At 41.2% G+C, this 26,369-nt stretch overlaps 1 protein-coding gene across 1 annotated transcript; it reads right to left on the bottom strand.

Moving 5' to 3' along the window:
- Positions 1–453: 453 nt before the first annotated feature.
- COCH (cochlin) lies at positions 454–22,498 on the bottom strand. Its single transcript, XM_041397140.1, has 11 exons — positions 22,372–22,498; positions 22,249–22,293; positions 16,595–16,751; positions 10,141–10,274; positions 8,914–8,979; positions 8,009–8,053; positions 7,774–7,921; positions 6,741–6,844; positions 5,158–5,384; positions 2,925–3,441; positions 454–2,230 (listed from the first exon to the last, which is right to left on the bottom strand). The coding sequence occupies exons 1-11, from the start codon at positions 22,394–22,396 to the stop codon at positions 2,055–2,057; spliced, it is 1,644 nt and encodes a 547-aa protein (XP_041253074.1). The 5' UTR covers positions 22,397–22,498; the 3' UTR covers positions 454–2,054.
- Between the last annotated feature and the right edge of the window lie 3,871 nt (positions 22,499–26,369).

The raw sequence follows: 26,369 nt of genomic DNA, 5'->3' as shown, positions 1-26,369 counted from the left end.
AACAGCTGCATGGGAGTTACAGTTAAGTACCTAAATTCCTAACCTTTTCTAAATGAATCCTCTTTTTTTTTTTTAATGTTGATGTGATATGTGATCAGGACTGGGATGCAAATCTGCTTTTTGTCTGATGAATGAATGATGTGAGTTAAAGCTGCCTATTCCTTTGCAACAGTAAAAGCAAAGTAGGAGAGAAAACATGATTCTATCAGCTAGCACACAACTTATATTCAGATTATATAACTAGCATCATACCTAATATGAACAATGACTAAAACTTTGATACTGACTCATCCAAATTATTTGTAAAAAGAATACCCTTATTGTTTGAGAATGATTTGGAATTTAATATCATACAGTTAGAAAGTATCACATACAATTTACTCAAGCTACACTATATGAGGTTCATCATAAAAAGACTTCTGTGTTATGAGATATTGAAACATACAGCAGCACTCCCAGTTTTCTTGCAATATGTATTTCTATAAAAAGTTTATAAACTAAATTAAGTGAATTTTTGCACAAAGTTGATATAGCATATGAATTTATACAGCAAAAGCTTAATACTCTTACTTATAAACACATAACAAAATTAAGGATAACAATTGCTAGAAAAATACAAGGCATCTTTGCCATTTATGTTTAGAGTAATATATAGCCAGTTATAAGTTATTGAAAAGTGCACAGCAAAAGCCCAATGAATACAATCGTTCCTGTGCCACTCCATAACTACTAGAAATTTTACAATCATTAGTGGGGGAGAAGAAAAAAGAGAAACCCCAGATTGATAGGGAAAGTGCTGTTTTGTTTTCTACTATACATTTTATTTGCAAACCCCCTTTATTTTCTGAAGAATACTTTGAGTATGTTATTCACACCAGGACTCTGGAATAACTTGGTGAATATCACATCATTTTAGCCACATATGTGTGCAAATAAATATAACAACATTACTAGGTATGTAATCAAATGAAAGCCTTTTTCAAGAAAACTATTCTTTTATCTTCAGCTCACCTCACACATCTATAAAGATGTTTTTGCTACCATGATGAAATTGTCATTTTCTGAACTACTAAATGCAACTTAATGTGTCTGCCTACTCTCTTCTTTTCTGACCATCAAATCTGATGTAAATCCATTAGGTTTAAAGGTTTGAGGTACCTCTGGACTTGAATGCTTTCAGTTCCCACTGTGTGGTCTCATTTAATCTCTTGGCCCAAGAGTCCTGTCTCTAACTGTCTGGCCAATAACAACTTTGTCAAATCAAGACAGTACAAGGCAGCAGACAGGAAATATCCTGTTGTCAGTTATATTTGGAACATTGCTGTTGACTTCAGTGGTGCAGAAAGCAGCAGTAGTAGCTAATATATTAGGATCCAGATTCTCAAAGAACTACTGTGCCTTAAATACCTTTAAAATTCTGTGCCAACAGAACCAACCAAATAGATCCACAGAAATCTGTGGGCATAAAATTTAACTATTTTGATGTAAAATTTGCCAACCAGATCCAGCAAAACCCCAGCTAGCAAAAATAGACTCTTTCAGTTACAATCTGTCATATATTTTCTTAAGCTGCCTGGCAATAATGGATGTTGCACAACAGGAGCACTGAAACTACTTTCTGTTATCAGAGAACTCTTGGAAAATATACAGAATTGTAAGCTACAGAAAGCTTATAGAAGGTAGTACCTTGTATTTAAAGTTATATTTTTTTAACTCCTAAGAAGGTATCCAGCAAGTGTCAGAAAAAGTGTCAGAGCTGTATTATTTTTTCTGAGTATCTGCTGTTCTTAAGGGCACGATTATGCAAAGCTTTGAACGTCAGGATGCTATATGCTTGTTGAAAGTATTAACTGTTGGCCAAATTCTGCACTTCAGGATCAAGAACAACTTTTAACAAGCTCACAAGAATCTTTGGCTGATGACAGAAACAAAAAGTAGCCCTTCTTCCTCTGTATTGTGATAGCATATATAAGAATAAAACATCTGTACTTTAGAGGGACCATTTCAATGTCATGATTTTTAGTTTCAAATAGTAATAGTGAACAGCAGATTTTTTATTGTTTAGAGTCCAAAAAGTCTTTACAGATGCCTCTAATAATATCAGGAACCATCTGCTCCAATCCTGTGAACTCCCTGGTGAAGAAAGTATGAGATTCTCTTGGTTCAGAAGCCATGTCTTTCAGATCATCCAGAGGTGCCCAGGCAACACCAACAGAGAAGACTGTTATTCCTACAAAAAGGAAATAAAAAAAGACCATTTTGCCTGCAGATACGAGAAAACCAGCCATTTCTACATTAATGAATCAATGTGGATTTGAAAAGCATGTTTCAACACCTGCAGTCTGTCAAAGATAATTAGATTTTGCCACTAAATACCAGGAATTAGATTTGACTCAGGAAAAATCCTGGAGGAAATATGAGGTATCATAAGAGCTAATGACCGAGTTCTTCTTGTAGTGACACATAGGATTGTAGCAGTTACAATAGGAGCCTTGAAACATAAGTAACGCTGTGTAAAATGATTCTGAAAGTAAGTTTGGTTCCTTTGTGTAACTTGGTGCCTTTATATACTCATACTTCAAGCATCATCAGCCCAATGAGCTTTTTGGCCACAACTGCTTATTCCCTTCCTAGATGATGATGGAGCTACTTGGCTCATTATTCTTGCTCTACTGTTTGGGGAAATGAGACTGGGTATATGTTGATGCCTAAGCTGCCATGAGTCCAGTCATACCTGGCTCTCTATTACTGGTTGCTGGGTTTTTTCACCCTAAAGGAAAACAGTTCCTAGGGGCTTACATTTTGATGAACTCAAAGTATGATACTTTGCAAACTTTAAAAACTTCACATTTGCAGTGCAGCAGAAATCAATTTCCACTGCAGCATGGATCAACTTCCACTGCTTTTCAAAATACATAATTTACCTGCTTTTTGTGCAGCTGCAGCAGGTCCTCTAACATCATCGTAAGACTGACCATCAGTCAGAACAATGAGGAAATTCTTGTTAGGTCCATCTTTCACTGGCCCAAACACATTCCTGGTTGTGAAGGAGATGGCATCGCCAGTAGCGGTGCCGCCGCTCATGTACTGGATGCCGCGGATGGCCGAGAGCACCTTCTCCTTGGTGACGTAGTCGGTGAAGCCGAACTCGGTTCTCTGGCTGTAGGTGAACTGCACGGCTGCCACCTTGGAGCCGATGTCAGAGATCTCAAAAGCCTTCGCCACGTTGCTCACGAACTCAAGCACGAGGCGGAAGTTGCTCTCTCCAATGCTGCTGGAACCGTCTATCAGGAAACCGATGTTCACTGAGTTGTAGCAAGTCTTGCTACACAACATCTGCTCGTGTGAGCACAGTTTTTGGACAAGAGGTTTTACGTATTTGGTAGTACCAAACCAGCTGGGCATTTGGTAAGAGAAGAAGCCGTTGTTTCGACAGACAGCCTGTTTGAAAACATGAAGGGAATGGGTGAATGCCAGCTGGGCAGTTCAATGGATAATACTCAGACACCTATGATTTTTTCTTTCAAAAGCAGGTTAGAAATGAAGCCTCATGGTGGGAGCTTAGAATGGGTTTTTGTGTGCTTGTCTCTAAAGCAATTGAGACAGCTGCACTTGAAGTCAATGTAAACTACAATGCAGCTCATTTTATCCAATAATAAAGCGGACCCTGCCCCTCAAGCTATGAAAGTTCTCAAATAATTTAGCTTTATTTACAAGAAGTGCAACAACTGAAAATTGTCATTTTGTTTTGTGTATGCCAATGGACTCATGACACTAAATAGCCAAAGGATTGATATTTCTGTATTTTTGCATATACACTGAAAATTAGCCTCTGTGTTTTCCCTTTGAACTTTTTAATCTATAATGTGTCACAAACACAGACAGAGTTGGGTAGAAATATAGCTCCAGGTCATTCAGAGTAAAATTTCTTTTCCCCTAGCTTCCATCAGATGCATGTAAAGTACAAGATAACTGAAAAATGGGTTAAATTCAAAATCAGCTTTTCCACTAATCCAGCTAAGATCAAAATACAGAAGGAGAGGACAGGCCTCAGCCACTTAAGGTCATGTATTTCTGTGCCTGTACAGGGACAGACAGTGATAGTACAAGGCAAAGAGATCTCCAAAAAGAGGAGAGATCTAGAGTAGATATTAGGAGGAAATTCTTTGCTGTGAGGATGGTGAGGCACTAGGAGAGTTTACCCAGAATAGGGGATGCCTCATCCCCAAAAGTGTTCAAGGCCAAGCCTGAGCTACCTGGTCTGTTGGATGGCATCCCTATCCATGGCAAGGGCGTGGGAACTACAAAACCTTAAAGGCCCTTTCCAGCCCAAACCACTCCATGGTGCTTCTCTAAGTGTGTAAGGGTTGGACCTGCCTGCAATACCTCTGGGGTCAGCAGCTAGATATCTTAGCCCTAGAAGAAGCAGAGCTTTGTTCTGTTCATGCCATTTCCTGAAAATAGACATCTACAACCTCCCTGTGGAAAATGACTGGTTTTCTCACTGCAGAGTAAGTAAAGACCTACTGATCAGAAAGCTCATGTGAGAGTGGGTGATTGCTATTTGAATTCCTGCTCTAACTCAAAAGGAACAAGATCCAAAACTCTGCATACAAGATCAAAGTCTTGTACACAGACTTGCTAGGATGTGTTTTTCCATATTTTCTGTCCTCTTAGTAGTGAAAGTAAGTAAATAATTATCCACAGAGCAGGTAGGAAATAAGCACCTCCCTGTCTGCCCTTTTGGGAGAGAGAATGTATCACATCAGCATGTCATTGCTTTGGCACATTCAGCCATACCTGAGATAGGGGAATTTCCTGCACTGAGAGTCTTCATGCAATTACAAATTCCAGGAGCTACAACTTGGCCAAGCTTCTGAACTGGGAGCACAATGGTACCTTTGTGTGGCCCCTTTAGCAAGGAAAAATCTCCAGTGCTTCTTTAACCTCCCTTCTGCTCGTCTTTTAAATCACTTATGAGCAGGGATAATTTAATCAGCTGGCTTGAGAGAATATTTTTATGCCTATACATCTGTATGAGTTATTATATCTACATATATTAGTTCATTAGAATTTTACTGTAAATTCTCCAGAATTATATTTATGACTGAAAACCAGATAATGACATTCTTTCTTACAAACCAAATTCTTTCTTACTTTGTCAACAAAGCCAATGTCTTGTACCATTCCCAGCTCCTCTGTTGTGGGTTTTGCTACAGACACAATGAACACGTTGACTCCAAATTCTCTGGCCATTATGCCGGCTTCTTCTAGATCATCGGAGGGCCAGCCATCCAGAAACACTACAATGATCTTGGGAATTCCCTTCCGTGCTCCATTTTCCAAAGAGAAGAATTTCTGAGCTGTGTACTTCAAAGCTTTGCCTTGTTTTGAACAGGAAAAGAATAAAAAGCAATAATGCATACAGTGATGGTACATTCTGGGATCAGCTTCCCATCTGAAATTGTGCAGGATTTATGTATAACTACAGGACTAAGCCAGAGCAGCACTGAATTGGTGCCCCAGGAAATCTGGTAATAATGAAGCTTGGGCAACTTCTAAGTTAAAAATTAATGACCCCAAACCAATACCCCTCCCCCCACCAAAAAACCCCACAGATAAAGCTGAGGTGGAATTCCCTGAGATGTTTTTTTGCTCGTGGGTCTGTTTCTTACTAGGAAGTAGGTATATTAGTACCTGCCAAATGGATTGGAAGGAAGAAAGTTCAGGAGCTACCTAAATTTAGCTTGTGAAATGCAACACAATTAGATGCTTAGTTTCAATGTCTGGCTGGTTTTGTCTGTGATAATTAATTTTCTTCAGATTAGCTAGTAGGGACTGAGTTTTGGATTTGTGTGGAAAACGGTGTTGACAGTAGGGGGATGTTTTTGTTACTGGTGAGCAGCTCTTGCACAGTGCCAAGGCCTTTCCTGCCTCCTGTGCCACCCTGCCAGTGGGAAGGATGAGGGTGCACAGCCAGGAGAGCTGACCCCAAGCTGGCCACAGGGATATTCCACACCACATGGAATATGATCATGTAGTGTCATGGTAGCATGTAAAGCTGTGGGAAGGGGAATGAAGCAGAGGGGACATTTGGAGTGTGGGCATGAGCTGTTAGGTGAGCTGCTTTCCTGGGGGTGGCTGAACACCTACTTACCCATGGGACATGGTGAATACTTCCTTGTTTTGCTGTGCTTATGTGAGTGGCTTTTGGTTTCCCTAATCAATTGCCTACCAATCCACAGATTTTCTCATTTTCCTCTTCCCAGTTTTCCCCCAGTCCCACTAGGGGAAAGTGAGCCAGCAGCTGCATGGGGCTTGGTTGTTGGCTGGGGCTAAACCACGATGTCATCTCTTACTCCTTACTCCAAGTCTAACTTTTAATTAGCCATCCAATGAGAAAGAAACACTAAGCCTTTTATGAATCTGTCTCAAGATATCATTCTGTTACTAGTGAAAAGTCAATTATTGTTAAAATGCAGGAAACATTTATACAAGTATAAACACTTGTACTCTAATTAAATGTGTAATAAGCACACCTAACTTCTAGAAATTAAATGTGAGATGTGGCAATGTTCTAGTGGAAAATCACTGAACCTGATTAAGTAAGTGTGGCATCTAAAACACTTCCTGACCTATGTGAATTTTATGAACTTCAATATTTACACAAACACATATACATATATATACAAAAATACATAAAGAAGTGATTTGTGTTTTAGGGGGGAATATGAACTCACCTGTATTGGAATTGCCTCCTCTGAAGCCTAATTCCTTTATGGCAAACAAAACTTCTTTTGTAGCAGTAAAGTTTTTCAGATAGAATTCAATTTTTGGATATTCACTGTGGAAAAATAAAACAGAGTAATAAGGTTCACTTTTCATACTGGCATTAGCAAGCTAAAACACACTTGGAATAGTTTTGCTCATGATAATATATATTCTTCTCCGGATTTCAATACTAAATGTAAGTATGCTTCTTGCTTAGTAAGTCTTGTAATCCTTAGCAAGAGGAATTATCTACCTCAGTGGATAAATTAAGGACAGACTGATTCTCATGCTTATCAAACAGCTGACAACATTACGTTAAAAATACATAAAGAAAAAAATTGAATATGCCAGACATTAAACTAAATGCATCTGTGTAACTAAAGATTGGCAGGTTTTCTACTATTTGTATGACAAATACCTTCCTTATAAAAAAATCCTGCAAAGTGCAGTTTGAGTGTTTTGATTTGAGAAGTTGAAGGTATGCTAGTTACTAACTAAGAAATTAAAGACTAAGTATTCTGTCTCCTGATTTCATTTTTAATTTACAGTAGAAAGCAAAAACAAGCGACTAGTTACAATCTGAAAAATACCAGCTGTAATATTTTATCAGTTGATAAGAGGACACTTTTGTTTTATACATGTACATAGCCATTAGGGACCATTCTCTCCCTGCAATGTTTAGAAACTGGCATTTCTCCTTTGCAGGGTGTTTCCTGCTGTTCTACTGAGATGCAAAGGTACAGCAGAGGGGCTGTGAAACAACCAGCTGCTCTCTAGTCAAATATCAAATGTCAGAGACAGAAAATGTTCAAATTTGTCATGTTGTCTCACATGCACATCTCAGTATAGCACAGAGCTAACAGTGCTATGGCTCAAGAGTTTCTTTCCCTTGCTATTCATCAGCCCTCTTTGAGTGATATTGTTCTGCAAAAGGAGAAGTGACATGTTAATTGATTTCTCTTATCAATTGCTCCATTATATTTTGTGGAGGTCTGTCCTTACCTGGCCTGTACGACCCCAACGTGAGGCCCTTCTGTTCCAATTCCCAACATTACAGCTACTTTTCCAACAAAGTTTTTCTGCAAGTTAAACCTACGTTGGCCAATGTTGTAGCTTCCATCAATGAGAAAGGCAATATCAGCTTTACAGTCTGTGAACATCCAAAATAATTATACTTATTAACACCAAATAAATGTGAGGATTCCGCTTTGCAAAAGTTAAATCTGTGTGTTCTTACCTTTGTTTCCAGCCTTTTTATCAAGAGTCTTCTTAGGTCTTTTACCTTCAGTGAAAAAAAGAGTATGGATCACTTAAGAACAAGAAGATGAATGGACTGAGGTAAACCAGAAAAAGCTCTGACTACAGAAATTACAGTGCAATCTATCTGCAGTAGGAATTGTCAATCATTTTAATAATTAGACTTGGGCTACTACTGCTTTGCTCCTTGGAGAATATTCTTTTCCAAATGAAACAGCTTAACCTTCCTTTCTACACCTGTCTGACTGATTGCTGAGTTGTACAAAGCTAGGTGGATTTCTGTACCTCGCCTTCCCAAGTGCTACTGTTTCTCAGTTAGCAACCTTGCTGTACAATGGATTTTTAATGGTTTGGAAGGCAACCATGACTTAAACTGTAATCCAGGCTGTCTGTTCACAGACAACATCCAAGTCCAGTATTTATACAGCACTTAACCTTCATAAAAAGGGTTTAATGCAGCGTTTTCTGTGGTGAAATTCACATAACAACTAAATTTCTGCTATGCATGTCCTGACAACACTCAGCTGTTCAGCAGTTCTGTAAGAAGGACTGTCTTAACTCTGTCTTCTCCATCAATTAAAAAGAATGAACATCACATGAGCTCATGAACTCTTACCTTCCTCTGTGTTATCTCTATTACTTTTCAAAAACCATTCCAGTTTATTTAAAATTTGCATGAACATTAGTGAGATCAGAATCAATCTCCAAGATTACATATGATTCCTCTTTTTTTTCTGGTGAAAGAGACACTGCAAAATCAGATACTGCATCTGTTTTCTTCTTCAAAATGAAATGAGTCTCATGAATCATGTTCTCTCAGCCAGGGACTTGCACACTGCAGCACATCCCACCCGGAGGGGCTCCCTGGCTGCGGAGATCACGCACCTGTGGAAGGACGGGCTGTTGACACCGATCGTCCCACTGCTTCAAGTGCTGTGTCCTTGGTACCTGCTAAAACGAGAATATTTTTGCTGGGTTTTAGTGTATTTAGATGAAGTTACAAGTGCTTGAAAAATTACTGCACTTCCAATAACCTTTCTTTGTCCTCTGCCATTAGCTACTCTGGGAGTAGGACACGAGCCCAGACAAACCTTTGGTGTAATCCAGTATTGCAGTCTCTGTTTTACAGGTAATTAATTTCTGCATTTGAAACAGCAGCAGCTGATGAGTAATTACAGCATATATATCTGATGAGAGGTTTTGAGCTGTAGTAGTCATTATTTCCAGCAGATAAAGAGAGGACTTGATCTGGAGAATTCGATTTCACTTTCACCCTCACCAAAAGCACCTCTAATTCCAAGCTCTTAGCTAGCAACTTGCCACGAGCACTATACATGGAAAACTAATATCTTAGAGATAGTAGGCTGAATTTTAGCTGTGTAAACAGTAAGAACCCATTACAGAGATCTGCTTCACAAATTTTCTATGCGAGCAAACACCCGCTTCAATATTTTTGAAGCCACATCATACACAACAAATATGCTTCTACGTATGATTTTACGAGGGTGGTTTAGCCTCACCTGAGTGGCAAGGCATGACAACTGGTTTGCAATTAGGCAATTAATAACTAACAACTACCTCAACAATGGGGACAGAAACTTCTGGACTAAACCACTACATTGCACTGTAGCTTAATGACCACATCACATGTAAGTTGACGTTATTACTATTTTCGGAGGCATGGAATGCCACACAAGGTATTTGAAGGGCCTGACAAAGTGCTGTTCCCTGCACCAATGAAAGCAGAGGGAGAGAAGGGATAAAACTAAATGGCTGGAAGTGGCAGGAGGAGTGGACTGCAGTGCCAGGATCAAAGCACTGACTTTGGTCAGCTTAAACTGTCATGAAACTGTGAACTGTCTGCTAGCTTATATTCTAAATAACTGACCCATCTTTATGTACCAGCTTCTGTTACAGACTAGCTACTCTAGCTGGAATAGTTTTTCTTTAGATAATTGAGGAAAAACGAAGTTAAAAGAATGAATTAGAAGGGAAACCTTCTGTTGCTAAACAATCACTTTCTTTATGCATACAGAAGCACTGAGGAAGTGTCCCACAGTTCTGCTAGAGCTTCAAATACAGTTTGCAAAACAGTAAGTGTGATCCACCTACCAGTCACTGAGAAAGACGAAGCCCATTTAGAGAGCACCTGAGACTGGATTCCATTAGCATTTACAGCAGGGTAGTGTTCCTGTCCTGGGAGAGTCCGTACCCTTACAGCTCCTCCTGTGTTGGTAATCACCCCACTAAGGTTGAAAAAGAGTTGGTATAAATCAGATATTTTAGTCACAAGAAAATACAATACAGATAATACCAGCATTAGAATTTTTGTCACCAGCCTTCTCAAAAAGATGCAATAGAGGCAGGCAATTGTGTTCAGGCTAGAACAATCTGTAAGTTGCTGAAAAGACTTTAGCAGAAAGTATTCTACAGAACATCACACAGATTAATTTTAAAAAGTCAGGAAAGCCTAAAATTCTGGCACTTAGGCTAATGCAGAACAGCGATGCTTCAGGCCATATCAATTCCTAAGTGACAATAAGAAGAATCAGAACAGTCAGATCTCTTTTTATGTGAAAAAGAGAATAACTGAAAGAACAGTTGTTATTTTTAGAGGTCAAAAGTCAAAGTTGTACTTCTCTAAGAGGGAGCAAAACTTGATGCCTTGTAGTATGTGGGCAGGTACAGCTCTGTGGGAGACAAGCAATCATTTCATGACTATTTAAACACAGCAATGTGTGCTTTTGTGTTTACTTTTTGATTCTGTTTGGCTTCCTGCTTGAAAAGACAACCTGGCCTAATCCAATTTAACATATTGTGAAAGTAGAATAATCAAGACCAGAGTTTAAAAAACTTTACATATATTTCTGATAATATGAGATCTGGGTATCTGTGGCAAAGGCAACTTCCACATAAAATTCTATTTGGAACAGCATTAAAAGACATTAGTTCTTCATGGATGTGACTTGCATTTCTAAATTGAATCATGACTATATACACTTAATTCTAGTAGCTTGGAATAGTTTCAAAATATACAGATATATTCTCATATAGGAATACTTTATAGAGTATATAGACACAGGAGCTTTAGTAAGGTTACACTAAATTAATTTAAAATCAGATTATAAAGTCAGCAAATACAAATAGGACTTTATAGTTCTTCAAAAAAACAGTGAGACAAAAATCAGACAAGAGTTATTAACTGCTTAGTTTTAAATGACAGGAAAATTCAATAAGTCAAAATTATCTTTGAGAGAAATTACACATAAATGTACTTAGAATATTTTAGTCTACTTAGAATATAAATTTCTTCTTCAATACCTGGTTCTCTTAGGCATTCAAGCCTTCATAGGTGTCTCCATCTTGATGGATAAAGAATGTGTCAAATAGAATGTGTTTAATTGGAACAGTCCCTATTTTAAGTTTGTACTTGCAATTTCAGTGAAGACACTTTGGGCTTACATGAGCAAACCGATCCATGCCCATGTTAGCTCCTAAGAAGAGCGCAGGATCTCTTCCCACTTTCTTGGTTGTGGACTCACAAATTTGAGTGCTGAACTGAACTCAAGAAAAACATTCAGATCGAAAGCTCAGCCTAAGAATGTTGTTTCCAGGAATGGAAACAACTTAAGCTTATAGGCACATTGTGATCAGCATTGTCTATATCATTCCATTTTGTCTATTGGCCTTTACATTTTAATTGCAACAATAACAATTAATTAAATGTCATTGAAAATTCTAGAGGAAAAATAATAATCTACCTAGGCTCCACTGAATTTGGAAGCTTTACAGTGAAGCTGGAGTAGATTTATTTGCTCCTTATCTACTTGTTGAAAATACATGATTCTATATTTGAGCACAAGTCAAAGTTCCATGCTGCCTTCTGAAGATAAACACTTTCCACACAACAGCTCTGCTACTTTTAATGCAAGTGGGGGCTGATATTAGATGTGAATGTAACATGACCTGTAGCCTTATGAAAGTTATTCCTTCTTTCTTGCCATTTTGTTCTGTAGGTGAGTTAACAGTTTAAGGCCATCTTCTACAATCTGGTCAGTTTTACATGGGATGTTTCTTCAGGTAGGTCTACTCAGAGTGTATATTTATATCTGCTGACGTGGAGCAAACCACGTATTGCCAGTTCACCTTTGTGTTTTGAACCACACCGGCAAATTCCTTTCTGCAATGATTTATGACTGACTTTTAAAACAAGATTCATCCTCTGTGGGTCTGCAATGGTTTTTAAAGAGTGAAGAAGTGCCTATGCATTCCTCAGAATGACTTATGCCACTGCAATCTGCTTTGCTTTTCACTGCTGTGCTTTGCTCCTGTGTGACTGACTTGCATGCCATGGCTGCTTTGATTAAACTGGAGCTCAGCAGATTTTCCAGGAACAGCTTCCACCTCCCTACTCATTACGTTATATGCTGCTGCCAGTGCTGCTTAACAGGGGATTTATGTAAAAGCTTCAGTCCATTCTCTTGCCTAGCTTGTTGATAACAACCTGTAATGTGTACCTAAATGGTATTTTTCACTCAAAAATGGACACAAACAGAAAAGCAGATACACACAAGGCAGTAATCCTGTACCTCACTGCACAACAGCTTGTGAAAGAAGGTGTACCAGCCAAGGGCAGCAGAAAGGTCTTATAAAATACAGGACTAAAACACACTTAATCAGCTACAACATTTTTAAAAATCTGAACTGAATCGAGATAAATCACCACATTAAATGCAAGGTTTTTAGGATCCCCATGCACTTCCTCAGTGTGCAAAAACGGTTTCTTTGCACTCTTGGAGAAAGAGATACAGGGTGTTGCTGAAATTTGAATGAATTTTCAAGGAGCCTACACATCAAAACTGATGCCTAGACCACAAAGAGAGTCTTCTGGCCATGGGAGGTGAGCCTTATGGATGTAACTGCAGTCAGTTTATCCTCAGGGACTTTAGGCAAGACAGCTGAATTGCCTGAATTCCCATCTTACCTTCCTACTATCACCATCTGCAAACTCCTTCCAAATCATCAGCCTTTCTCCATCACCCCAAGAATTATCCAATTATCCTCCTTGTCTCCAAACTGGTGTCCTGCTGCTGCCTGATTGCCATCCATCACCGATATGGAGCCACTCAGAATCTCATGCCAGCATCCTCTGGTCCCCTAAGCTGTGTTCTTTCTTTCTTCCTTTCTTTCTCTGTACCCCTATTGCTTTTGGCAGGAAAGATGTTCAGCAGCAGAAGCAGGCACGAAACCAACATTTCCCAGGGATCTACAGCTGCTCAGAAATCCCTTCAATGTTCTTCTAGCAAACCCTGGGGCAGCTCAGGTGCCCTCTGTGTTTATGGGCATTTGGTGGCCAGCTCAGTAATACCATGATATACCTTTGGTAGACTTGAGTTCTGGGACCCCAGTGCTTAATGAGGACTGGTTTTACCCTTTGACAAGTTAGAAAGGCTATGAAAAAAATTACATGCCTATTTAACATCTAAATACTAACACATTAGGCTAGGTCTCCATTTAGTGGAATTGGCACTGGAACAGAACTGCACAAGCTGAGAACCTAGTCCTTCATTTGACCTTCTGATTATTAATCCAATTAATCACTCAGTGGTAGATTTAACTCAGCTCTTCATGCCTACATAGTGTCAGCCTGGTAGGCGGTTCTCCATTCTTCCCTCAACAAATAAATCTTTCATCCTTCTGCCCAGAAAAAGAATAATATTAAATAAATATTTTGTTTCCTGAGAGTAATTACACATAAAATGAGAGAAAAAGCCAAATATAACAAGCTGAAACACGCAGAAAGATTATTCATCTGTAATACACGGAATTATTTGTAGCTGAATTCTGCTAAATTATTTTCATGTATTACATAGTATATTCTTGCATTAATAACTGCCTCAAAGTAATGGAACTACTCTTAGGACTAAACACTATTTGATTTACACAAAATTAAGGAATGCAGCTTCAATGTAGACCCAGCATGCAAACTGAAGTGTATGTGGAAGAGACCCATGCTCACACAACCATTTTCAGTTTAAAAAACTGAACGAGCCCTGCTCCCAGGACTGATGTTTCCTGAAATGCTGGGTGGTTGTCTGACACATGGCAGGTGACACAGGGCCAGGACCCAACAGTGCCGAAGGTACAGAGCTATCTGCACTCACCAGGCAGTGAAATGGAGGGTGCACCTGGCTTGAAACAAGGGGTTAGTTCACGTATTTGGAAGAAATTTACAAAATTTTCAAAGCATAGATCTACTTAGATCACAATAACAGCAAACTCCAATCACCTATTGGCAATGTCTTCTTTCATGCCAATATGGATTTTAGACATTGCAACACAGGGCAAGAAGGAGCAAGTATCTTGTAGGTTTTTATTGGATTTTGCAGGCTGTGCTGAAATTAGCTGAGAACTAATCAGCTGTTGTCTCTTCTCCATGCATCAATCCTTTTTTGCCAGGACTAGTTATGGATGTTAACAGTTGCAGCAAAGCTACCAAAACATTTTCATGTACCAAATTCTGTTCTGAGAATGAAAGGCCAGCAGAACTAATAGCCCCCAACTTAAAAGCAGTCTTTAGAAACAGCAGTTGGAAACACCTAAACAGATAATTTTTCACCTTTAGTCTGCCCTTTCAAAACCCGTTACTGCAGTTTGCCACGCTCAAAGACTTGAACAAGATTAATTTAAACCAAATCTGGAAGACAGATTACAAAAGTGAGTACATTTTAATCTCTTTATCACTATTAGAGCCCTCATTATTCTCACAATGTCTGTGGAGAAAGACTGTTAGATGCAGGATGTACAAAAAGGGTTGCATATTTCACAAGTACAATTTAGATTGACTCTTACTGTGGAAAGCATGGATTTTTCTATAGCCTCATGTTTCTGGGCTGAAGAACAGCAGTACACATAGTTTGTAAGGTACAAACTTCAGTGAAGAGCTAAGTGATAACCATAAAAGAAAGCTTGTGCTTTATTATCTAGGGGAAGACCATGCAAATCATGGAAAGAAATATGCCTCTGCCATTTCTTGTACCTCCTCCTTTTGTAGAAGTATTTCCCAGCTGTGGCAGAACTGAGCCCCAGCAGCTTTTGTGGTGGGACTTTGCTAAGTCAGTCACTGACAGCCTGGCATGGGAGCTTCAGGACTGCTGGCTGGTTGAACTGGTCAGGAGCTTCTGTGTCTTTTCAAAACATTCAAGTCTTTAATCTCTTTAGAAGGAGGTCTTGACAGCAAGAGCTTTTTTCTCTTTAAAGACATCTTTGGCAAGAAATGGAATGTTAAAATAATTGGCTACATCATTAAATACAAACATTGCCTCAGGGGAAAAAAAAAAAGACAATGGAAAGAAATCTTGGGTTTTCCTCAGTTCAGTAAAGAAAAATAAAAAGAGCAAATCCAAAGTCACTACTTGCATTTGATCTAGACATTCTTCACAAACCTTTTTTATATACCTTAGCTAGGAAGAGTGAAGAATTGAAGAGTAATTTTTTTAAACACCCATGAAGACTCTTAAAACACACTAAATGGAGACCTTAATTCTTTTTACAGAAGCATCAGAAGGAACCCTGTCTAACAATAAAATACACATGGAAACATGTAAATATGAGACAAACTCTTCAGCTTTAAAAACAAATAGAAACAGACCCACATGGTACCTGCCAAGCTCCTTCTAATTCCTCCTATAGTACATTAGCCCCTAGATTCTTTCACAGCATTTGAGAAATTCCAGTTTCTACTCAAAACCCCTCCTTAAGTAATTTTTTTTTTTAAAAAGTTCATTTTAGTTTACCTAGGAGTTTAAATACTGTACAAGTAGCCCAAATTTTGGAAACCTTGTTAAAAGCTATAATATTTTAACAGACAATTTAAATAAGATTCTAGATAGTAATGACAGCTCCCTAAATATTATTTAAGATGCTTGGAATGTTTTTTTTTTAATAGCATTTAGAGTGTCAAGCAATGAATACTAACTCAAGAAAGTTTTATTTTCCTCATTTATCCTCTAGCTGTTTTTATTTTTGTAAAATTTTAAGTTTATAGTTGTGGGTATTTTAACATAAAAAATACTCTGATAGCTGCAGCACCACATCAATATGTTCTGAAAGAGCTTTCTTCTGTTGCTTATGCTAAAAAAAAAAATTGAAACCACTTTTCCTCCACTTCTTTTAAACAGTTTGTTCCATACAAAGTCAGATTTTAAAGTCAGAAAGTGAATCTGCTTTTATTCTTCAATTAGTTACTATTTATACTGTATCCTTCCATATCTACTAGTGATACCAGTGATGTTACAGTGAAAGTCCACTGTGGACAATGCTGGGCCATTTCGGAGGAAGTTAAAGCAGTTTTTAGGAATTCAGATAACTTGCAAGCGGCACATTCTTTTTTCTTTTTTCCCTAGTTTTCTCTTCTCCCAGTGACATTCCTATTGAGTTAACAGGACCCAAAATCCAGAGAGATTTTTGCTATGATAGCATCAAGGCTGAGATTTGTAAGTGTGGCAGAGACTATAAAAGCTCACTTATAAACTATACAAGCTCACAAGGATTAGCAATGACTTACCTGTGTATGGCAGCTCCACAGACACTCGAAAGAGAGGCATAAACTCCATCCCCAAAGACATAAAATTGCCACAGAGGACAGTTTGCTGGGCAAAGGACATCTTCTGTCCCCTTTCTAAGGTCAAGTCCTCTTGTAAAGCACGTGATAGCAGTAGAAGCTAAAGAGAAAAGAAGAACTTTTGACCTGAAAGTCTTAAGGGTTTGTTTTGGGGATTTTTTTTTAATGTGTCTACAGTTTCCAAGTTTAAAGCAATATCTGAATTTGAAATTAGGTACAATGCCTATGAAGATGTCTTTGGACCTTACAAATATACAGTTATGACAAGGAAGCACATACTTCAAAATTACTTATGGGAAAAAAGTGGCACGAGAAAAACTCTCATGAACAAACAACATGAAAATAATATCAAGGAACATGACACAAAGAAAAGCGATCCATATCTGTAAATTTACTGTAGAGACAGAAGGGCAAGGGGAAGACCTTTGAGGGCTGACAGACCACAGATGCAGGTGGCAGTTTCCAAGGAAGAAACTAAATCACTCTGACAGCCCCACAGAAATCTCCAACCATAAGATATGTATAAGTCACTTGCGAAATTCTGAATCTTCTCTCCAGTGACATTCACGAAGCAAGTTGACAGCAGCATTTCCCTTAGCCTCTTGCAATAAATCCTACTGAGGCCAACGTTAAAAAAAAAAAAAAAAAGGAACACACATCTCATTGCTCCAGTAATACAGTAACATCTAGAACATTGGTATCAATTCATTACAGTGAAGTTTACATCATTATCATTGTGCAGAGGGCTGTCAGATTCACACAGTGATACAAAAGTCATTTATTCAGCTGAGGCACATGCATTTTTTATGCAGAACTCTGCCTTTTGCCAGAAGCTGCTCTCCAGGTTACCATCATTAAGCTTTCACTGGGCTTGCCTGTGTGCAGTGAAGGTATGCAGACACAGATTAATATCAGCACACAATTTCACTTGGCAAACTGGTGCTTTTTCTTTTGAAAACATTGAGGTCTTTATCTTGCATGGTAACCACCATCCTCCTACTACACAAGATAGCAGAGTCCCCTGCTCTGTTGCGCAGCACATGAGAGATTTGGCTTAAGTCATTATCAATCCAGCAGCACAAGTCCAACCCATGCCTGGCTGTTTATTCTGAACTTCCTAAGGCACATCTTGCCCTAGCACCTAGAAGGTGCAAGAACCTTTTCTAAATGCACCTGGAATACTTCCTTTGCACAGATGGAAGCTGGCAGAGGCTGGCCAAGGTACCAGTGCATGCACCACTGCATTATATGCCAAGGACTCTGTTTCAGGGATCAGTGATCTGTCTCTCACCTGCTTTTCTGCCCACTATTTTCATTCTTACTCTGGGGTGTTTCCTGTCCACAACATATGCTGTGTATAAATGAAAACTCTTGGAGCATATGCTGTTCTTCAGCAGGGGATGGAAAAGATGATACCTCCAGCTAATCTCACTGACTTTAGAGGTGAAAAGCAAAACAGTTGCAGCCAGAAATGGGAAGCATGTCTGTTCATTCTAACGGTGTAAATTGAACACACACATTCCTTAACTATGCATGTAATTTTACTCTTAATTACATACAACAGTCATTAATGCTATGTTAAAATAATGTTAAACTACCTAATGACATCTTCCTGAAAAATTGTTGCTGTGATTAGCAGCAACTAACTAGTTGTTAGTACAATTATGGGACTTGTATATGCCGAATCTGCCTATATAATTCAGATTAAGAAGAAAACAGTAAGCATTTCTTTATTTTTCACTTCAAGATAATAAAAGTTGTCTACCTAGCAAAAACTAAAGTGATTTAATCTGATTCTCAAGTACTCTAAAAAATAAAAAAGTTTATTTTGGGACTTAGTCTTACCTACTCACATCCTAGCCATGCTTAGTCTTATTTAATTGCCTTACCAAAAAAAAAAAAAAGGAAAAATCAAGCAGAATCAGTGCTTATACCTAAAAACTCCATAATTTCATGGTCAAAAGTGCTATATTATTGATACGCTAAAAAAAACCTGATTTGCTTTCCTCTTTGAGTCCCCTAATCCTTTAATGGAAGTTCTACAAGTGTGTTTGCTAATTAATGGGCACTGAACAAGTAGTATCCACCAAATGACACCTAGCAAGACCATCAAAATCAAACAGCAGCTGGAAGGCTGGAAATCCTTGGAGGAGTAATTGCAATAAGCACCACTGGTAATCTCTACTCTCACAGCACTGCTTGTGCCTCTTACCCTGCAACATTTTTCCAGCTTCTAAAAGTGCAAGACACCACAGGAAGTTGTAACTCCTGTCGTTTCTAATGTGATGTACTTGACTGAATTCCTTGGCTGGCTGTGCATACAAAGACAGTAATCAGATGTGTGTAGTTAACAAACCCTGTATCGCTTGGAGATCTGTATTTCCCTCATCACCAGGTACTTACTAATTACTGTCATGTGGCAGGCTTTTGCATAGCACAGAAGATGGGGGGCAAAAATAATCTTTGTGTTTTCCCTGGCAATCAAAACACAGAAATCCATTGTAGCCCAGCCACAGGATTTTTCTTTACTGGCAGCCTAAAGACTGTCATGATCCTTGTCTCAGGCTTCCAAGGGAAGGGTGCATGTTGCTGCTGTGTGAACTGAAGAGCTGACATGCTGCAGCTAGGGGATTTAGCAGTTTATACCTCAGCTGGATCAGCACTGAGGTAAAAAGACACTTTGAGGAAAATAATGCTGTTAATTAAAAACAACAATTTCATTTCAGTATTTTCTGTAGGGTAGATACAGTTTTCACTAAGCCATAACTCTAAAACAGAAACTAACAAGTGTTTGGTGAAATATCAAAATGAAAGCAAATCTTTTTGTTGACTACAAAAATTAAGACTTGTGATATCAGCTTTGCAGTGGTTTTTGTTCTTCCCTGTTTGTCAATGCCTCATCAGCTATCCAACCCATAAAACTTCGATGATTTTGTTGCAAGCATGAAAATGTATTAATGAGGTCTGAATACTAGAATATATAAAATTGGTTTTTGACAGCTTACACACTTGTCATTCTAACAAATTTCATATATGATATTGCTACTGAAATTGAAGAAGTGCTTGTTTTTGTTAGTATACCCAAGATACTTCGACATAGCAAAAACTACCACAGAGCTGTATCTCTATATAAATTGACATAAAACCCATACGTTTTAATCACTGTAATTGAAGAATGCAAGAGCAGTAGCAGTGGAAGCATGGAAGCATTTCTTTCAATACTTATGTGGTGCAATACTGTAAATTCAAGTATTCTTGGAAGAAACAAATATAATTTTATAATTTACAGGAAAGGATTCAGTTCTAGACTCCAACCATTCTGGACTCTGGTGAAGATGTGAGACCTATGCTCTGTTACATTCAGTTAGGCCTTCAGAACCACAACAGAACAACTATTACCCCATCCTGCCAAGACACACACCCTTCAAACTTCACAGAAACACACTACATCAGAGTACCCTACAAAAGCAAGGTACAAGGAAAAGAAACTGTAATTCTTCCTGATTTAGGCCATATTTAAGGGTAAGGACAAATGTCTTCCATCATTGTTGACCTAAAAAACAGAAAAAAAAGCAAAGACTCACTTATCTCTTAAAACAACCATGTTTTCAATTATTACAATCAATTTCCATCTTTTTGATGCCTCTTCCCATGTGCTCTGATTTTGCCATGAACAGCTGCCTCTTATGTCAATCTATAAAAGTTCTGACTTAATTTTTTAGCATGAGCCACTGCTTTAAGTTATTCTAGGGAAATGAAACCCCTTAGGCAAAATCTGATATTTTCTAATCTTGAAGTTTTCATGCATTGCTTCAGGAAAACAGTTTGTTTATGCAGAGGAAAAATGAAATCCTATGTACATGATTACAAAATTAAAAATAGGGGTTCCTACATGAAAGATAACTCTATGAGTTGCAATACAGAGTTGCAATCCCTATTATGCTTTCTATTCTTTTAGTATTTTTTTCACAATAGAAAGATTTTAGGTCCTTTTTTATTTTGAGGCTTCAAACAAGCCTGCTTTTTCTATCTTATGCAAGGAATATCAATAGTTGGAAAAAAAAGACATACTAGTAAACCTACACTTCATATTTTGGAAAACATGTTCACAGATTGCATACTAATTGATGTAAATCTCCAGTACATATCCTGATCTGGGCAATGGGATTTAGAGAAACCTGGCCAGGTCAATATCATTAATTTCAATCTGAGTCCTGCCCTTTTCTCACCAACATAAGACCACTTGCCATCACACGGCAGCATTCACCACCCACACAGCCTCGTGTGGCAACCAGAGCTGCTGAACTTGGCAGCATTTGTATCCTTTACAGTGGGACTATAAAGAAAGTTTTGAGATACTCCAAGATCTCCACAAACATTATGAGCCTAAATACTACTCTATTAGTAGAATACTACTGATTCTTGAAGAAATTAATGCTCTTTCATTACTTTGTACAACAGAATTTAGGCACTTTTGTAAATGCAAGTTTCTAGTTCAATAACCAAATGCTGCTGAATTTAGGTTCAGCATAATGGTAAGAGGCAATATCTTACAAAAACTGTTCACATTAATGATATTTTAGCTGGTTCCAGATACCTTCAGGTTACAGTGGCTTCTCCAGCCCTGAAGGAAGCATCCCAGATTCACTTGTTTCCTGTCAGACTGTCAGCACTTCATCTGTAATGCACCTGCAAAGTAAAAAAGGGAAAGGAACTGGGAGGTTAGAGTAGGTTTTCCATTGCTGCACATTTCCCCTCTTTTTTAGCCATAGCAATTCCATCACAGATAGCTTTTATCAGTTTAGCACAGAAGAATTTTCCAAATCTTTGATTCAACACAAAATGAGCAGCAAATCCTGACTCCTAATAACTGTGAAATCATTAACAACCATTCAGAAAAGCTTGGGGTCACTCACCTTCTGCAGGCCAGGCCTGCATCTGGAGACATGTTCTTCTGGAGGCTCCTATCCTCCTTTGGTGAAAGGTTCCACTGAAAGGGGCAGACAGATTGCTTGTGTCCTTCTGTCACATATTTCTCCAACTGCTTCCCGTGGCTCCTGGTTCCCATGGCATTATTCTGGTTCTAGGAGAGCCTGCTCTCCAGCAGCAACGATGCAGTCCAACACAGGGTGGTAGAACAGGCAGTCCCTGCCACAGCCTGCTAGGCATCCTAAGCATGTTCTTTTGCTTTCCACGTCGAAATAATGGCAGGGCAACTTTAAAATATTTTTTAATCAATTCCATGGTCTAAAATATGCCAGAGATCCTCAACTGCCAAGCACCGAGAGCCTTTATAACACACACAAGCACACTCCCACTCACTCTTGCACTCCCCTCGATGGGGACACTTGTCACCAGGGCGCTGCTTCAGCCCGTGCCAGGAAGGAGTTTTCACCCCCGTCTGGAAGCGTTCCCAGACACGCTCCGTGCCCTCTGCAGTTTCCCACCGGCCGGCTCCGCGCACCTTCCCGGCGGCGCTGGCCCCGCGCACCCCGCGAGAGGCGGCCGCGGCCGGGCGCGCCGGGGAAGGGCCGGGCAGAGACGCTCTGAGAGGGAAAACCCCAAGGGATGTGGACAGGGAACAGCGGCCAACTCACCCGAGCCGTCGCTGCCGCGCACCGGGCCGGAGAGCAGGAAGGCGCCTGCGAACAGACAGGGAGCGGGTCAGGGCGCTGCTCCGCGCCCGCCCCGCCGGGCCCGCCGCTCCCCGCGGTACCCACCGAGCAGCAGGGCCGAGAGCCACATGGCGGCGGGCGCGCCCGCACCGAGGGCAGAGCTGAGCACAGGAGAGCGGCGTGCCGGCCGGGTCACCGCACCGTGCCCTGCCCCGCACCTCCGCCGAGCCGAACAGCCCGCGGCAGCCACCGCTCCCGCTTTAAACCTCCGGCGGGCGCATGAGCACTGGGGCGGGCGGAGGGAAGGAGGGCGCGGGCGCGGGGCTGGGCAGCTCCGCCGTGGGCCCGGCAGGTGCTGCCGTCCCTCCCCCGCCGCGCCCCCCGCCGGCTTCTTCCGCTGGGAGCGGCTGCCCGGAGCAGTCGGCTGCAGCGATTCTCCTCCCTGCTCGCTAACTCGCCCGCTCCGGACGGGCAGCGGCAGTGTGAGGACATTCCCGTGCTCGGGGAAGCGCCCATGCCCCTGCCCGCGCAACCCTGGATATCCCTTCCACCCACGGCTCTCCAGCGCCTCATGGCAGGTGTCTTTATTCCAGATGCCTTGGGAAATGCGAGCGAGGTGTTAGCTACTGCGCCGCAACCTCTGCCCCTAGCTCGCAGCTGAGGGAAGGGACAGAGCTGTCGTGAGCGCTGCGAGGTGCGGCGAGGGGCTGCCGAGCTCGTCCCGCCCGCCCCGGGCCCGCCGGCCGCAGCCGCCGCCGTGCGAGGGCCTTACCTGCTCCCGCTGCAGCGGGGAGAAGCCGGGGATTTAAGCCTAATTGAATCGTTCGAAGAGATGGAAATACCCGAACCGGCGTTTCGGGTATCCTGTTTGGTCTAAAGTGTTAGCGCAAATACTGCAGGTGCCTGCCTTTCATTTAAGTAAAACTTTGCTTAAATTAAATTTAAGGGGGAAAAAAAGCAGCAAACCCAAAACAACCACCCCTCCTAAAAACCAACCAACCAACCAACCGAAAACCAAACCAAACGAATCAAACCAAGCCCCCCACTTCACAGCCCGATCCGTTTCCAAGGCTGAATGCTCGCACGTGTGCTGCGAAGCACCGGCTGGCAATGATGTGCACGGGACAGGTCACTTGGGAATCTCGGGCAGAGGCCAGAAGTGCGTGTATTTTAACGAATGCCTTAAAATCGCATTTTGTGACGGCCGTCAGCGTGCGCTGTTTGACTTCTGCTTGGGACAGCTGCTCCCTAAATGAACTTTTAAATGTAACTAAGCCTTCAGACTTCATAGGAATTAGGATTTGCCGGGGCAGAAAATTAAGTGTGGGCAGGCGTTTCAGCCAACCCTGAGAGCGACCGGCTTTGTAAGGCAGCTGCTCAGGGCAACTTGCTTTAGGGCTTTTTAAAAATTATTAATTTTTTTTTCCTAAAGGTTGCATAAAAATGCTCTTTGTGAAATATCTCTTCGTATGATTGAAAATAAATATATTTGAGGACTCTGCGATCCGTTCAGAGATATGTGGCCCTTAAAAGCAAAATAGGAAGCATGACCGGGTAAGTTATTCGTAATTTATTGCTTTTCCGGAGTTTAATTCAATCAAAGCAAAGAACTGGTGAGAACACGATACCCCTTTCCCCCACAGCTTTGATCGTCCCAACAACATATTTTTGTGCTTCCCACACAGGATAAAGGTGGTGATGCTTTCCTCATGACAGGGTCTTCTCCTACGGGAGCATGTCAAATGCAAAATTATGCAAGGCGGGTGATGCAGATGTCAGGAACTTCTACTGGCGTTTCTCTCAGCTTCTCAGGATCCCGAGGTCTTGTCAAGTAATTCCTGCTCGTCGGCAGGCTCCCTCCACAGTAAGAGGTGCCCTCGAGCGGGTCGGTCACATTTCGCCTCCGTGGCAGAGGCCGCCAGAAGGTGTGTCCCTGAGCTCTCCTCCCGTGCGGGGTCTCCCGCAGGTGCAGTCTACTCGGCACAATTTTTGTGGCAACCCTCGTTCCCATTTCCTTAGAGCTGAGGTATTTAAGAGAGAAGGGACATTTACTCAATTTTTATTTTTAAAGAAAAACATCTGTGCAGCCGAAGGGCGGGCAGAGGGCGATGGCAGCCGCGGGGCGCTCCCGCAGCCCCGCTCCAGCCCCGCTCCAGCCGCGCGTACGGAGGCGGCACGAAAGCGGAGCTCAAGCCCGGCCGGGGCGGGGGAGATGGTGTTGGCTAGTCCTGGGCTAATGTTTCAACTTCTCTGGTGGCGAGAGCAAATTGCTCGGCGGAAACTTTTGCCTCACGGGCTGGCTCATTTGCCGCAGTGAAATGTCCCGGGAATATCTTCCTCCGGAGGTCGAGGGACAGGCAGGAAGAGCAGGGAGAGGCATCCCATTTATGCCGGGAAATACGGGAAATGCCTGAACCGAGGGAGACTGGCTGCCGTGCCACAGAGCCCCAGAGAAACCTCTCTGTCCTTTGTGTGAAGAAAGGCTTTGTGCAAAGATCAAAAAGGACAGAAGAAAGCACTAATTAAATTTTGAGTCCTATATTCCACTTGGGTAGGAAGGACCCTTCCTGTGCCTTGCAGTTTACTTGCTGGGAAAATACATTCACCCATTCTCATTGCAGTCCTCTGTCACCTCCTTTCTACATTTTTATTTCCTCTGATTCCCTTAGTTTTCTGGAGTTTTGTGTTTCTGGCTTCTCCCTGCATTCCTTTCAGACCTACAATGCTTTTCTTTACACCTTCTTCACAAAGGCTACTTAAATCATCCTCCAAACTGTTTGGCATTGACTTGCGCATGTCACCTTCAATTTTATGTTCAAGAGGTTCTGGGTTGTGCTTGAATTTTTTGTTTGAAACCATGCTGTCTTGGGAAAGGCATTAAGGAGTTGCCAGGAATGCTGGTATGAGACAGGCAAACCGATGCCAGGCTGATGGAGCACACACGTGTGTGGTGCTGGGCAGCCATCTGTAGCAAGGCTATTTGATGCCTTAGACACAGATGATTGGAAGGGACTTTAGAGTAACACATGCAAGTGTTAGATTGACTGTGGACACAGCCCTTTTTCTGACATGGGGCTCAATTTGTTAATTCACACCATCTCCTTAGTTAGGCTCCTTTATGAAACATTAGTTTTTGTTTTGTTCCCAAATTACTGCCTTGCTAGTAAAACAAACAGAATCATACCCCCTTAGGAAAAACATGTCGACTAAATAAAAACATTCAAGCCAGAAGAAGGAAGCAAATGGTTGTGGAAGCAGCACCCAAGGCAAAGACTGTAATGGGATTTTTTGATATCCTCTGGGCTGGGTGGCAGGGGAAGCACTTGCTTATGTAAATATAATGCATGCATTCAGATGTATAGTATTAAGAAGCAACAGGGTGCAGGCTGGAGCACTGGTGCTCTGCCACTGTTCCTCTTCCACTCCTGAAATGCTCCTTGGCAGCCCTCTGTCCCCCTGCACCTGATGGGCTCCCAGCACAGGGGTTACTCCAACCTGGAATCAATGCTGCCTTCTTCCTTTGGAGGCAGAGAGTGCTCCCATGCATGGACAGGCACCAGAGCACATCAGATGGCCACGGCCTGTGGGGATACCTCAGCAGGGGCTGCAGGGACAGCAGGCACCTTGTCTGGTATTGCACAGCCTGGAGTACTGTCCAGGACGGCTTTTCTGGAGTGGGCTCTTTACTATAGCCAAAAGCAGCGTGGAACCACCCTCCAATGCACCAGCCTAGCAGCCTGAGCACTGAGGAAGACAGGTGCCTGCAAGGTGCCCCTTTCAAGAGTTCAGACATGACTAATAGCAAAAACTTCCTGATGGGCAGCAAACCCTCATCTACCTGCAGTTGACACCTTTTAGATCAGCAATTTGTTTCATACAGTAGCTGCAAAGATCTGTGAGGAGGGTCTAGATGTGAGTCTGCTTCCTCTCCTTCCAGGGTTTTCCCCATGAGAAGGGAGAAGACCGTGCATCTCTCACCCGTGATCAGTACTGATCTCACCTCTGTCCTGTCCTATTGTGTGCTCTCCAGAGTAACCTGAAGGCTGGTCCTTACTATGATGTCTGAGGACATTTATTTTTCAAGATAAAAAATTAACTATGTT

The sequence above is a fragment of the Onychostruthus taczanowskii genome, unplaced genomic scaffold (assembly GCF_017590055.1).
Source record: "Onychostruthus taczanowskii isolate IOZ18803 unplaced genomic scaffold, ASM1759005v1 scaffold1, whole genome shotgun sequence".
Taxonomy (NCBI): Eukaryota; Metazoa; Chordata; class Aves; order Passeriformes; family Passeridae; genus Onychostruthus; species Onychostruthus taczanowskii.
The sequence above is the reverse complement of the archived record's forward strand: the minus strand, read 5'-3'. Positions and strand labels throughout refer to the sequence as shown.